This window comes from Physeter macrocephalus, chromosome 13 (genome assembly GCF_002837175.3).
Source record: "Physeter macrocephalus isolate SW-GA chromosome 13, ASM283717v5, whole genome shotgun sequence".
Taxonomy (NCBI): Eukaryota; Metazoa; Chordata; class Mammalia; order Artiodactyla; family Physeteridae; genus Physeter; species Physeter macrocephalus.
In genome coordinates this window covers 66,496,437-66,512,103 of record NC_041226.1, presented here as the reverse complement: position 1 = coordinate 66,512,103, position 15,667 = coordinate 66,496,437, and the positions used below count along the sequence as shown (strand labels likewise).

The 15,667-nt window shown below is 40.5% G+C and overlaps 1 protein-coding gene across 1 annotated transcript in view; it reads left to right on the top strand.

The window, feature by feature from the left end:
* The window catches only part of LOC102975085 (ATP-binding cassette sub-family C member 4), a 220,035-nt gene that overhangs the window by 164,834 nt on the left and 39,534 nt on the right, over positions 1-15,667 (top strand). Inside the window, exons 21-26 of the mRNA XM_024123245.3 lie at positions 3,840-3,990; positions 5,450-5,569; positions 7,008-7,118; positions 8,090-8,190; positions 9,249-9,440; positions 14,226-14,381. Coding sequence (XP_023979013.1) covers positions 3,840-3,990; positions 5,450-5,569; positions 7,008-7,118; positions 8,090-8,190; positions 9,249-9,440; positions 14,226-14,381 — 831 coding nt within the window. The remainder of the gene's footprint in view (positions 1-3,839; positions 3,991-5,449; positions 5,570-7,007; positions 7,119-8,089; positions 8,191-9,248; positions 9,441-14,225; positions 14,382-15,667) is intronic.

The window sequence follows — 15,667 nt, the reverse complement described above, 5'->3', positions numbered from 1 at the left end:
TTAGAGTGTGTATGGATCTCATCATAGAGATAAGACACACCACTTTTTATCATTTTCTTATATAAAAGAGTTAATTGGGTTGGGTGAGGTCAACAGAAATGTGATAAAGGAGGGGTCTGGAACCAGAGCTGATCTGTAGACTCCCTTAGACATGCAAGGTGTACTATATCACCTTACACCTGCAGACTCAATATTAACTCTAGGGTTAGTATTAAGTTTAGGAGCTTGCACTGAAGAGCTTTCCCTATTTTTCCCTTTGCTTCTATTTATCCTGTAATTGAAGGGTAAGGAGTATTGCTTCATAGAAATTACATTATATTGCTTTGTATTTTTAAAAAATATTTACTTATGTATTTATTTGGCTGTGTCAGCTCTTCGTTGCAGCACGTGGGCTCTTGGTTGTTGCATGTGGGCTTCTCTTTAGTCGTGGCGCCTGGGCTCCAGAGCTCGTGGGCTTAGTTGCCCCACGGCATGTGAGATCTTAGTTCCAGACAAGAGGTCGAACCCACGTCCCTCGCCTTGGAAGGCAGATTCTTAACCCCTGGACCACCAGGGAAGTCCCAGAAATTACATTTTATTTCTTAATACTTAGAGAGCTTCATGTAGGTGTTCGGGATTTTACTACCTCTACAAGAATCTTGTGTTAGCTAGCAGCACAATTGATGAGATAGTCATTTCATTGAAAGGCTTTTTTTAAAATCTCATATGTTTCCAGAATAAATAGGTAGAAGAAGCTTTCCTACACCCACATCAATAAACAGCTTACTGATCAAAAACTGGGCATTATTTTTTTATCTCCCTAAATCAGAAGAAAATCTTGCTGTATTTTCTTGCCAAGAAGTGAATCTTGCTTTGTTTATTGCACTTGAGTCATATCTTCTGCAAAAATCAGTAATAGTTTAAGGCAATCTGGACGATTTGTACTTATCACAACTTGGAATATAATTCTTAAGAGTCTGACTGACAGCAAAATTCAAAGATTTGAAATTCTCTTGGGGTGTTAACAATCTTAATGATCCTGATTTTATTTTTAATCCTGTAAACAGATAATAAAAGTCCTGTCTACTTATTAAGTGATTTTATGATTAAATACATATTTCACATTGTGCCCAATACAAGAGCGAGTGAGAGAGTTCACATAAGAATAGAGTGGGCCAAAAGTATGGATGGCATATTTGTTTGCATAAAGTAAGAAGAATACATTTTTACTGGTGTTTATAGAGAACATGTTCTTTGGCACAAGCTTCACAGAGACTAGCAGGAACAGAATCCCATGGCATTAAGTTTAAAGTAACATGTGGGTAGAGATACCTAGGAATTCCTACAGGACTGTAAGCAATTTGGACTGTAAATGCCAAACAGGCAAACAGGCCCTCATATTTCACACTGTGCTTGTGAAAGGAATATGTTAAAGTCTGCAATATTAGAATATAGTGTTAATTCTAGACTGAGAGACTTCCTGGGGAAACTTTAATCCAAGTGTATATATTGAACTTATAAAATCCTTAGCCTCATGTTTGTGTTCTTGGGGTTTATGTGTTTATTAAAATTAAGTCATGTTGTATTTTATGCTTTCTTATGAAACTTTTTAAAAAAATTTAAACAGTAATTATTAAAACATGCTAGTGTGTTCTATGAGCAAAATCATTTTTAAGACCTTTTAATGATCAGTCTGTTCTGTGAGCTGATCAGGCTCTAATTAGCTAGGAAACTAGAACTGGTCCCTGCATGGGAGAGAATGCAAATAAATGGGGAAAATTATAAAAGGAGAGTATCTTTAGTCTTAATTTTTTTATTATGAGTTTTATCTGTATCTGGGATACTGTATCAGGCAGAAATTAAAAGAACGGGCTTGGGAACAAAATGAGTAAATTCTCTGACTTTGAGCAAACTCCCAAACCTCTCTGAGCTTTGTAAACAGAAAGGATAATCTCTCCTACTCAGATGGGATATGAGAATGAAATTAGTAATGCTTGTGAAATACTAGAGAGGTGGGACCCATGGCAAGCCTCATGAAATGTCATCCATTATTGGTAATTTGGAGGGTATGGTAATAACCACCATTTATTTGGTTGTCAACCAGATCTAGAGCATTGTGGAATTTCTTCAGTATTGTGAAAAAATTTGCCATGGGCACTAGCAATACAGCAATTATCTTAGTTTTCACATTTTTTTAATGGGGAGGTTTTTAAACAAAACCCATTAACATTTTCCAGAAGGCATTATTATTTTTTTTTTCCTTTACGCTTTTTCTATACTCGATTAACAATTCATTTAGTTTACAGTGTGGTTTGTCAGAAAGAGCTGCTCACAGGACAGCATCATTTCTGAGGATGAGAGGTGCTCATTAGACCTCCCTTCCACAGGTGGTGGTGACAGTGTCCTCTGCCTGAGTCATCCTGACATCCTAACAAGGCTGCTTCGTCCCAGCAAGAAGGGTGACCTAGGGTGGACACAGTTAAATTTCCTGGGATTCACTAGTTTACAAAATGTAGCTTTTGTACTTTCATTGATACCAACTCACCAATCCATGGTGCATGAAAGAGAAAATGTCAAATTGATCTTCTGTTTGGAATATACTTAATCAGGTTTGCTTTGGTGCTTCAGAGGTCTACCATTTTTTCCCCTTAGCCTCCAAGAAATGCTCAGCAATTTCAGAGCAGTAAATTTCCACTAATAAGAAGCAAAGTTTGAAATCAAAAAAGGATATAGAACAGGAAACATCTCAAAAAATGTTGACTTGCCTCCATTCCCCTAAGGTTATCGATCTTTGGAAGGCCTAGAGTTGGGAAGAAAATACAGAGGGGACAGAAATTATAGTAGGGATGAGGTTTATTGTTCATATTATTTTAAAAGTGTGTCTTCAAACAGAATAGACCTCACATTCAAGTTTTCTCTCTGGCCAGAGAAAAGCCACAGTCACTTTGGTACAGGTGACATCATTACCACACCTAGGAAAAATAGCACCTGCTCCAATGTGTCCTTGGTTAGTACTAAGCTGTTCCAGTCATTAGAATGAACTGTCTAGCAGGGTCCAACCTCATGAAATTCTTAAGATTCTTTGGGTCCAGAAATCTATTAATACACCATCCTATCTCCCCTGGCTCCTTGAATCTAGAGCACAATTAAGGGAGTTAGAACTTACATTTGTTATATATGAACTGGGAAACACTTTATATACAGTATCTCATTTAATTCCCATCACCATCCTTTTATGTTGTTGGTATATCCCAGTTTTTGCTTAGATTAAGAGTATTTGTCAGACTTCCCTGGTGGCACAATGGTTAAGAATCCACCTGCCGATGCAGGGGACACGGGTCCGAGCCCTGGTCCGGGAAGATCCCACATGCCGCAGAACAACTAAGCCCATGCGCCACAACTACTGAGCCTGCGCTTTAAAGCCCACGAGCCGCAACTACTGAGCCTGCGAGCCACAACTACTGAAGCCCGAGCACCTAGAGTCTGTGTTCCTCAACAAGAGAAGCCACCACAATGAGAAGCCCGCGCACCGCAACGAAGAGTAGCCTCTGCCCGCTGCAACTAGAGAAAGCCCGCGTGCAGCAACGAGGACCCAGCGCAGCCATAAATAAATAAATAAAGAGACAAATAAATAAATAAATAAATATTTTTTAGAAAAGTTTGTCACATGGTAAGTGGGCAATAAATATCATGAGCAACACCTATAATTTTCTTCTTTCTTTGGATGGGAAAGCATTCCTTACCATTCCAACATGTCCGTCGGAGAAAGGAGTTTAATCCTAACAAAACAACCCATTAAAGGTTATTTTTGAAGAGAATGCTGGATAAACAGGCCACTGTATCTGTTTTCACTCTTCCAGACATTTCTACAAGTGATTGGTGTGGTGGGTGTGGCAGTTTCGGTGATTCCTTGGATTGCGCTACCCCTGGTTCCCCTTGGCATCATTTTCTTTGTTCTCCGGAGATATTTCTTACAGACGTCAAGGGATGTGAAACGCCTTGAATCTACAAGTGAGTAGATTCAAGGGGCTCTCAGGTTGGGATGGCAACTCAGGCTGGCTTCCATTTATGCTGTAATGAACCAGATCCCTGAAGTTCTGCAGACTCTGTCTTCTGGAATTTCTCACTAAGTTAACATGAGGTAATTGGATATTATGGCCACTGTGAGTCCATGTGGCCCTTAAGGCACATGGAGCTGGTGGCGGGTCAGCTGCAGCTTTGCAGTTTAGCACAAGGAGGACGGATGTGAGCATCATGAGGAAGGGGACTGATTCTGTCTTGTTCATGACACACTTCCTCACACCGAGCATCTGCTCCATAAATTTCTTAAAAATACAACATTTCATCATGTTGGAACTAATGTCTTCTCTAGGAGATGCACAGGTAACAAAGTGATGTCAGTATTTCCTGCTCATAAAGCACAAGTTATCACTCATCCCAGAAAGGTCACAGGCTCAGTATCTGCCCACACAAAAAGCAAGTTGCCTCATTCACGGTGGGGAATGAAAACCAAAAGGGGTCCTCCCTGCCCAGCAACGTACAACCCACCTGTTCCCTGATGTGCAGGAGCCAGACCGTGGTGCTTGTTGTTTAGTGTGCTCTTAGAGAAGATGCAAGGGAACAAATGGCCAGTCAAGTGACACGAGGCCCCAAACCAGTGCGTAGTCACTAAAAAGAGAACGGCCACTGTCAGATTCTAAAAGAGTGATATCAGTGTCACATACCACAGTGGCCTCCAAATGCCTCAAGTGTCCAGTAGGGCAGTTATAAAAACATCCATCAGGTTCCCAGAGCGGAAGTCGCAACTATTCAAAGACCCCTTGACTGCATGGGTCCTCTGGGCACAAGGGCCGTGTGACACCCAGGTGCTCCGTGGCGCACGAAGAGACTCTTGGCATAGGTGTAGGAAAATTCCCAGGATGGAAGGAGATGGCAGACTGTCCGTTCACATTACTTATCTCACCTCTGTCCTGTGCCAGCCCTTAAGTTTCTAATCTAAGGTGGAGACAACACACAGATAGTTCATCAAAATTCAGTGTGGTGAGGGACTCTGACGGAGAATTAAATTTAAAAATGATACTGAATCAAAAATTAGTGAACAGGTAATTACCTCCAGGTAATTTCTACCTGGAGGGATGTCAGGGAAGAATTTGGAATGTGGCCCTGTTTGAGGAGGACCTTGGTGATTGAGTTAGTGTGGGGGTTCACTATCTAAATCTAGGTCAGATTTGAATTTGGTCAGAGATGGTTTTAAAGAGAATCTTTCATGTCCAGGTCATAGGAGTGAAGCTTAGTGTGAGCAGGAGTTGGAGGGTCGCATGGAGGATCCTCTCCAGAAGAGGGGCGTCATCCCTCTTCCTCCAGGCAGCCCTCCAGGAAGCCCTTGGGTGTGCCCTGTGGAAGGCGATGGATTTCTCTGCATCGAGTCTCCCTGACTTTCTCTGTCGTTTGTCTCTCTCTGCTTCCCCAGCTCGGAGCCCAGTATTTTCCCACTTATCATCTTCTCTCCAAGGACTCTGGACCATCCGGGCGTACAAAGCCGAAGAGAGGTTTCAGGAACTGTTCGATGCACACCAGGACTTGCATTCAGGTCTGTAAGTTTCTGGAAATGGTTTCAAAGGATGGGAGGTGCTGCCTTCTGAGGCTTGAGTCCTTGTCAGGTGGCCTTGCTGGCCCACACCTCTCTCTGTGCCTCCCCACGTCCTCCTCCCCACCCCTTCCCCTCAGCATCCCTTCTGTGCTCCCCTCTTCCCCTGTCACACCCCTGCTTTTCTCCCCTCACTGGCTTGCGTTGTCCTTCCATCAAGGTGCCCTGTGGCCTTCTGTCCGTTCAGGGAGGATGTCAGCAGATTTTATTTTTTTAAGCAAAGAGCCACACGGTCTCTGTTGCAACTACTCAGCTTTGCTATTTATTTATTTTAATAATTGAATTGTCAAAAAAATTATTTATTTGTTTGTTCATTTTTGGCTGCATTGGGTGTTCCTTGCTGCACATGGGCTTTCTCTAGTTGCGGTGAGCGAGGGCTACACTTTGTTGCCATGTGCAGGCTTCTTATTGTGGTGGCTTCTCTTTTTGTGGAGCATGGGCTCTAGGATCACGGGCTCTAGAGCGCAGGCTCAGTAGTTGTGGTGAACGGGCTCAGCTGCTCCGTGGCATGTGGGATCATCCTGGACCAGGGCTCGAACCCATGTTCCCTGCATCGGCATGCAGATTCTTAACCACTGTGCCACCAGAGAATTCCAGCTTTGCTATTTATTACCGCACTAAAGCAGACAAAAATAATACATCAGCAAATGGCTGTGTTCCAGTAAAGCGTTATTTACAAAAGCAGGTTGTGGCCATTCTTGGCCCTCAGGCTGTAATTTGCTGACTCTTTTCAGAGCATATACAGGGTGGCAGACCCGAAGAAGGAAAATAATTTCTCTCTTATCAGATTTGCCACCCAGAATTCCCTCTAAGTCAGTAAAATCCTGGCCCAACTTTCCAGTCTTTATTGTATTTTGAAGGTAAAATGACATTTTGAAAGCCACATGCAGATCCTGTTAGCTGATGGTCGTTTGGATACTGGCTCCTAAGAATAAACATTGTGCAGGGCCCTGTAGTAAGTGCAGAAGGTGCTGGAAACAGAGTGTGAGCTGCGCTCTCTGCCAGCAGAGAACTAGGAACAGTCAACCCTGTGAGAGGATGAGCCTCATGTTGAGGCCCAGAACTGTAAGAAACACACCAATGAGACCATTTTTCTATGTTCATTATTATGATCGTAATTCTGTTTATAACCTGTGGGTTCAAGATTTTAGTGCATCCTTCCCACAAAGCCCCTGGACTGATATCTGTGTACACCATACGTTGTCTTGTGTCAGAACCTAGCTTTTTGTGATCTTTAGCTTGCTTGAGTATGTAAGTTTGCTGTCCTACCTTGCCTAAAAATCTTTTGTAGCTCAACTGAGCAAAATGCTCTCCCTCATTAGAAGCAGCCTCCGTGATACTTCTGCTTATTCATTATGCTTATTATACTTCACAAATCCAGAGGCTTGGTTCTTGTTTTTGACTACGTCCCGATGGTTCGCTGTGCGTCTGGATGCCATCTGTGCCATCTTTGTCATTGTTGTTGCCTTTGGGTCCCTGATTCTGGCAAAAAGTAAGTACAGATGTGAATAACTATTTGTATTATGATTACAATTTATAGCTTCGTTTGCAGTTATTAATTTAAACTCTTGCCTCTTTGTCTAATCCCATATACCATTTGGTTCTAATGAATTGTATTAAAGTGTTTGCAGCGTGTGGTTTTTCAGTGTGGCCCTTGTAGAGGAGTCATTTGGGTCTTGATGAGGCCTTTAATGAGATGTCTTGATGAGGGCTTTGATCCTTTTATATTTCTTAAATGGGTTGAAGTCTGTACAGCTCTAGCAACTGACCTTCTGAACATTCCTGATAGCATCTTAGTGTTGGGAGGGGAGAACCAAGTTTGCTCTTAAGCTTTTTGTCAAGCCTGTGGCATTCAGCCTCCTCGGATCTCTTGGTTGTAGATTCCTGGTGTACTGAGGTGAGAAATATTCTCTGTAGGAAAGAACAGTTTTCTCTGCTGTGTGGGTACCAGATGAGCAGGTAATGGTGTGTGCGGCGTGAATTCACCATCCCTAACTATTCCATAGTAACAACACTGAATCATAGTGTTTAATAATGGAACAATGAGAGCAGTATTTTAGATTTAAAAGTACTGGCTCTTAGAACCTATTGACTTGTTTTTCGTGGTTTCCAACTGCGGCTGCGTTGGGCGTACAAAGTGAAAGTACATAATGGTCCTTGAAACCATAATGACGAAAACCTGAATGATGACATGATTCCTCGCCTGTATAATACTGTCAAGTGTATGTCAATCCTGTCGGGATTAATAAACTTATTTAATAGTTTTCTGAGTTCATAGTTTTTTTTTTTTTTTTTTTTCGTTGTATTATGGTCTCAATCAACAGGTAGTAAAAATATAAGTAATGCTGTTGTTATGTGCAAGTGTTTTAAATATTATAAAGAAGTCTTGGTACAGTGACAGTAGGATCCCAACTCAGGGTTAAGAATGGAACTAAGTTATTTCCTTTCTTCTTCCTCATTTAGCTTTGGATGCCGGGCAGGTTGGCCTGGCGCTGTCCTATGCCCTCACGCTCATGGGGATGTTCCAGTGGTGCGTAAGGCAAAGTGCCGAAGTTGAAAATATGGTAACATTTACCTTTTAGCCTTTTCAGGTCTCCTTGTCATTACATCACATAAAGGCAATTCTTATGTAAAAAAAATCTTACAACTTTTCTTTTTTTTTTTTTTTTTTTACATCATAGCTCACAGGGTTTGTTAGATCCTTCCTCCATCTGTTTACAATTTATTTAAAATAAAATATATACATCTTTTTCTCAGTCTTATGTATGCCATGTCAGCAGGTTTTATATTCATCACAAGCTGTCTTCAAATATAATAAATGTCTCTGTAGGAGGGAGGTTCTGAAATCCTGGAGAAGATATAAGCTAGGGTAATTCCTCATTCCTGGTGAAAGGAGAATTTAGTATTTTGAGGTTTATTTGTTTAATTCATTTAATTTAATTATTCCCCACCCTCCCCATTTGAGAATTTTTCCTCGTACGTGTTGAACACCTGAATGTATTGGTGCCCCTTCTCTCTGAATGTACTATCAAGTTATGGTTGTTTAGAAGGCCTTAGTCAATATGTAAATTTTCTGCTGTTTCGAATATTTTCAATTTCTCCTAAAGGGAGAAAAATGATGAAAATGAAACTTTTCTATTTCGCTCTCTAACAGAGAAGAAAGTAACTAATTATTCAAATGAGGTGTACTGACTATGCAGTTCCATTCATCTATAACAGATGACCCTTCTGCAGCAAAATGCTACTGGTGGGCGTCCATACATATTCTTTTCATTGACAAAATTCTCTGTTTTTTAAAATTCATATGCCAAAATCGGATCAGTGAAATCATAGTATTCATTTCTCTAGTTCTTTTTGTCTTAATATAATGTTGAAGAAGGTAGCCGTAATAAAAGTGTTACAAGACGATGAGCAAGTTTACAAATCATCAGTATCGTCATGAAACTACTACTTCTGTCTTTTGGGGTTGTTAAGACCTGAGATATTCTTCATTATATAAAAGCACATATAATGATATAAACGCAGAACATCTCACTCACAGTCTTTGAACGTCCGTAAAGAAGACCCTCCGTCCGTAAAGAAGACCCTCCGTTCCTAACTCATATGATGTCGTATCTTTCAGATGATTTCAGTAGAAAGGGTGATTGAATATACAGATCTGGAAAAAGAAGCATCCTGGGAATACCAGAAACGCCCGCCACCGTCCTGGCCCCAGGAAGGAGTGATCGTCTTTGACAATGTGAACTTCTCATACAGCTTAGATGGGCCTCTGGTATTGAAGCACCTGACAGCACTCATTAAATCAAGAGAAAAGGTTTGTTTTAGGCATTTGCCTCTTTTTTTTTGCTGTGCGGATGCTGATTAGATCAGTCCCTCAGGCGGGACCAGGGCAAGCTCTTGAAAAAGAGACTAAACGAGAACAGACATGGTGGCAGGAAGCTCCCCGCACCTGCCCCTCCAGCTTCAAGTCCTGATGCGCATACACCCCCTGCCCTCGGGTCGTGTGTCGGTTCTCCCAGTATATCATGTCCTCCCTGCTTCCAGTGGGCACGCTGCCCCTCGACCTCAGAGATCCTTCCCTTCTGTCATGTGGCTGCTGGAAGTCTCCTCATTTTCTGAGTCAACTCTCATTCGTCTGCTTCTCTGAGACCCTCTATTCTTCCTCAGCGTCTTTTACATAATGAAAGTAACAGATGAATGGGTAAACAAATGTGCTATATCCTTAACAATGAAATATTATTCAGCCTTAAAAAGGAGTAAAATTCCAATCTATGGATAAACCTGGAGGACATCAGGTTAAATGAAATAAGTTAGACATAAAGGGAACAAATACTGTATGACTCCACTTATATGAAATATTATTAAGTCTTAAAAGGAATAAAATTCCAACTTATGGATAAACCTTGAGGACAACAGGTTAAATGAAATAAGTCAGACATAAAGGGAACAAATACTGTATGATTCCACTTACATGAGTTTCCTAGATTAGTCAAATCCATGAAGGCAGAAAGTAGGATGGTGGTCACCAGAGACTGGGTAAGGGAAACTGGGTGTTGTTGTTTAAAGGGTACAGAGTTTCTTTGTTACAAGGGAGAAAATATTCTGGAGGGACAAGAATATGAATGTACTTATCACTAAAGTGTCCACTTAAAAATGGTTTAGTTGGTAAATTTTATGTTATCTGTATTTTACCACAATTAACTGGTGGCATCGGTGGCATGCTTTGTAACGGTGGGTCTGTATCTCACAGAACCCTGAGGCTCCTTAAGATCGGCGAGCATCTTGTTTTCATCTCTTGTTCCCCCAAAATTGGCCTTCTACAGGGCACAGAGAGGGTGCCGAGGAACTGCTGGCTGGAAGAGTGAGTGATAACATGTACAGGTGTGAGCAACCAGTAACCAAAATACACACACAAGACAACTGCGTAAACAACTGATTACCTAGAGTGTTAAATACTTTAAGAACTGCTCTTTAAAACTCTCTCCACCACAGACCCATCTAGTGGACTATATCCATAATTTAATGAATGATACCCTTGTGATGGGAAAGAATATTCTAAACTTAATGTCCAAATGATACCCAGGGAGCAGCTTCAGGTAGTCACACGGCAAAAGCCGGCTTCCAATTATTTCCAGTTTCACCATAGGTTGCGAAGAAGGTGAGGATTGCTGTGTCGAGAAAACATTCACTGCAGCTCTTGATGCAGTCCTGTCCCTGAGAACTCTGTAGGCGGTTTGCTTACTCACCGACGATGTGTCCGTCATATTTCCTGTTTGATACATAATTCTGTTAATTTGCACATGTCTTAATTCATATTTTCTGGCTTTGGGGGAAATTTAAGAAACTCTGCAGTAGAATTTAGGAACATAACGTATGTGTATTCTTTTATCTTAAAATCCCCAAGTCATACGATTAGCTGAGCTTGAAAATGTGGGAAAATTGAATCTGGAGACTGAATTAATAACTGTAGTAATGTGACGTTTTATTTATGTCTTGATCCACTCACAGTATCACCGTTAGCTTCATTTCTGTGTTTGGAGATTATACCTGGGTAGAATAGTCATGAAGCCATTTCACTCCGTCTGTGTACATCCCAGGTTTCCTCTCCTGCACACCTGCCCCAGCCCCTGTTGCTCTGGGACACCCCTTTGGTGTTGGATTTGATTGAGAGAGGCTGCTGCAGGGGAGGATGTGGGAGTGAGCCAGGCCAGCAGAAGTGGAGCTTTATTCTTTTTCCATCCTTTCCTCTGCTGTCCCAATTTCTGGAAGTTTGAGTAAATGGGAGAATGTAATAGGCACTATGCAGGTTTCTAATTCATGGAAGAAATAGCAAGTAAAAATAAAGACCCAAAAGGAGGTAAATAGCACCCTAGGCTTCCTGGTTAGATTCTGAACACTGGCTGCATTTTTCATTTAGGTGGTTTTGTGGTTGATCTGATCATTTTAGAGAGTACTGGGCCATTTTCAAGCCCTTAACAGCTCTAGAGGTAGATTGATTTTGGTTTGTTATTTTGTTTTCTTGCTCAGAGCTATTACTTGAATGATACATCCTTATAGATGCTTACTAGACCTTGCTATAATGTGCAAAACTATCAGTTTGCTACATTTTCTCCTCTTTTACACAATATTTCCTCGGCAACCCTTCCCCTCACTCCCAGATTGTCGCACTTCCCCTGCAGACTTCCTAATTCCTTGTGACTTAGACTGTGGTGCCCGGGCCAGCACACCTGCATTGCCTGGAGCATCTTAGAAAAGCAGAATCTCAGGCCCACCCAGACCTACTGACTCAGCATCGCGTTTGAGGGAAACCTCCCAGTAAAGATTTTCTCCAAGTGTCTTTACTTTTAGGAATGTAAACTTAACTGGTAATGGTGACACTCTCCTCAGGCAATTGGTAAAACCCTCTGGTGACCTGGAAAAGACTTTCAGATTATAGTTTTGATAACTGAATGGTGGAAATAGCTTAAGCCGGGTTTTCTTTGAGTTGCTTTTTTCTTACTCTCCTCGCTGGAGTGTTGTACTTCCATTCCTGTGGCCCATAAGCAGCCTTCGGTGCCACTGCCGTATCTACGCCGTTTACCAGGAGTCTACAAATGTTCCAGTTTGCATAGATGGATCAGTTTCAGTACAGCTAATAGCATAGGAATATACACACATTCTCACAGACACAGTTCTCACCTGTGTTCTGATGTGTGCTGATTTACATATGAAAACACCCAGAAATACAGGCATACTGCTGTTTCTTTGGGGTTTTTTTGCATGTGTGGGTGTGGTGTTTTGTTTTTTTTTTTAAATAACAAGTCGAACATTTGTTGCAACCCTGCATTGAGCATGTCCATCGGCACCATTTTTCCTACGACATTTGCTCACTTCGTGTCTCTTTGTCACAGTTTGGTAATTCTTGCAATATTTTAAACCTTTTCATTATAATTATATTTGTTATGGTGAACTGTGATCAGTGTTCTTAAGCTTACTACAACCCAATGAAGGCTCAGATGATGGTTAGCCTTTTTTAGCAGTAAAGTATTTGACATTAAGTATGTACATTCTTTTTTAGACTCATTAGTATGCTACAGTATAGTGTAAACATAACTTTTGTATGCACAGAGGAAGAAAAATATTCATATGACTTGCTTTATTTTGCAATATTCCCATTTTTGTGGTGGTCTGGAACCAAATCCATAGTATGTTCAAAGTCTGCATGTACACAGAACAAATGACCCATATGTATATATACCCTCTGGGACCTTGCCTATATGCAGAAAGTGTCCCATCTATATTATATAAATTAGGATTTACCATATCATACAAAATGGCTACAAATGTAAATCAACTAAAGCCACTTTTCTTTCAGTTAATCTCTATAAAGATAGGTTATTTTTTGAAATTCGATTATTGTTTTTACAGACTAAGATTCGAAACTTTGGAGGTATTTAATGAGAAAATATATCAAGTTACCTTTGTATAATCAGTGCTCAGAGGGGTTTAGTTCTTCTCTGTTTAAAGCCGTGAGTTTTTAAAAATTACTAACTTAATTTACAAATGATTGAAAGCATATCTTAGGCCCCCATCTGTATTTAGATTTATAAATAGAGATGAAATCTTCTCTTGGAAAGCTCCAGGGAATTTGTAGTTGGGAAGCTCATTGGTGAAAAAAGGCCAGTTTCTGCATACATGTTTGAATTCAGCTTTTACAATACCGTTTCCTTCCTGACCAGCATTTTACCTGCATTATATTCTTTGATCTTATTGTTAATGCACTTAATTTCTCTCTGCTTTGATTTTAATAACTTGACCCATACGTGACATGTATCTTTCCAAGGTTTAATTAGAAGTATTAATTGGTTTGTAAAATGCCTTTTGAAGTGCTCAGATGAAAGGTCCCATGTAAATAGCAAATGTTATTTGTGTTGTTGTTGTTGATCTCATTATGTGTATTTTGCCTACTGGGTACTGCCTTTTAAGACACTGAAACCGGCATTTTACAATTCTAAGGTGTTTCCTTTTAAGATAGAGCATTATTAAGGTATTTCTTATCAGGAAGTGATTTTGTCTGTCTGCCAAAGAATACTTCCTCTTAAATGATAGAATCTGGGATCCTGAGTTCTTGTTTGTGTATAATACTTCTTACTTGTTGACATCTCTGCAAAATTGCTCACATAATTCTCAATGTTCAGAATAGCCAGACACTAGGAATACAACTAATTTAAAAGCTGACTGCTGATTGAACACATAGGAAACTGCTGCTGTTTCACTGCCAGTAGACTGATTCTGTTATTTTTAACTCTTCCTTGGACCAGGGCGTCTTAACCGGGGACATTTGTCAATGTCTGACATTTTTGGTTGCCGCAGTCTCGGGGGTGCTCCTGGTATCTAGTGGGCAGAGTCCAGGGGTACTGCTAACCATCCTAGAATACACAGGACAGCCCCCATTCCCCAACGAAGAATTATCTTTCCCAAAATTTCAACAGTGCCACAGTTGAGAAACTTATAGACTACACTCTGTACAGAACTTTTAAAATTCATCTTCAACAGCCAAGGGTTTTCCTAGGTGTGTTGCATATTGTGAATTCTTAATCCTTCCTGGATCTCTTTACAGGTTGGCATTGTGGGAAGAACAGGAGCTGGAAAAAGTTCCCTCATCGCTGCCCTTTTTAGATTGTCAGAACCTGAAGGTAAAATTTGGATTGATAAGATCTTGACAACCGAAATTGGACTTCACGATTTAAGGAAGAAAATGTCAATCATACCTCAGGTAGGCACTTCAGAGCATTGGCACATATTGTTTTAGTACGGCACCTAAGTTTAATGTCTTTCCATTTGATTGTTTTTTTAAAATTGGATGAAAGGGTTGGTTGATCCTTTCTCCCCCAACAGAGCATATTTTTAACTTCAGGGATTTTCAACAGATATTTTCATCAGATACCTGGTTTGGTTTGTTTGTTTGTTTGTTTGTTTTTGTGTGCCTGTGATTTAATAACTTACCCAGACAGATTTCTGGATTCAGACTTTCTCAGGTACCACAATTTTATCCACTGATAACCACATAATTCTGAAAAAAAATAAGTGGTTTGTTTAGCATGTGAGCGATTTGTGTAGGGAAACACGAATTTTAAGTGTCTTGATGGAATTATGCTGTAGGAAATAAGCTACCTTTTCAAAGGTGATTATCTCCCTGGAGTACTTTCTGTGAAACTGTGGGGCTTTGAGAATTACAGCATGTATATATGCTTTGGCGAGACTTTTAGAATTCAGCCATAAGTAGGTGATTTTAATCAGGCAGGCAGTACGGAATAGTGAATAAGAACACAGGACGTGGAATGCCATCTCTGTGCACCTCAGTTTTCTCTCTTGAGGCAGCTAACAGGACCAACTCATCGAGCTGTTGTGAGGACTAAATAGGTCAGTGTGTGTGGAGTGCTTCCCGTAGACCCCATACGTGGTTTCTGTGATGGTGGAGTGTTGAATTGGGCTCTGATTCTGTTTTCTTTTTTTCCACTTCTTAAATAAGTATGGGTTTCAGGGAGTATTTGATTATTTGCACAACAGAAGCTCCTGTCATTCCTTATGTTTCATCCACTCAAAATAATTCAGAGAACTTTTATTGAGCAATTACTATCCTCCAGATATATACCCAAGGGCAACATAGGCCCTGTGCCTTCATCTTCTATCCTGCTTTCTGCTTTGATAAACTTGCTGAGTTTTTTTTTTTTCTTTTTACTTTGGGTTTTTTTTTTCCTTCCATTTTTGAATTTTGTTTTTTTATACAGCAGGTTCTTATTACTCATCAATTTTATACACATCAGTGTATACATGTCAATCCCAATCACCCAATTCATCACACCACCACCCCACCCCCTGCCGCTTTCTCCCCTTGGTGTCCATACGTTTGTTCTCTACATCTGTTTCTCAATTTCTGCCCTGCAAACCGGTTCATCTGTACCATTTTTCTAGGTTCCACATATATGCGTTAATATACGATATTTGTTTTTCTCTTTCTGACTTACTTCACTCTGTATGACAGTCTCTAGATCCATCCAC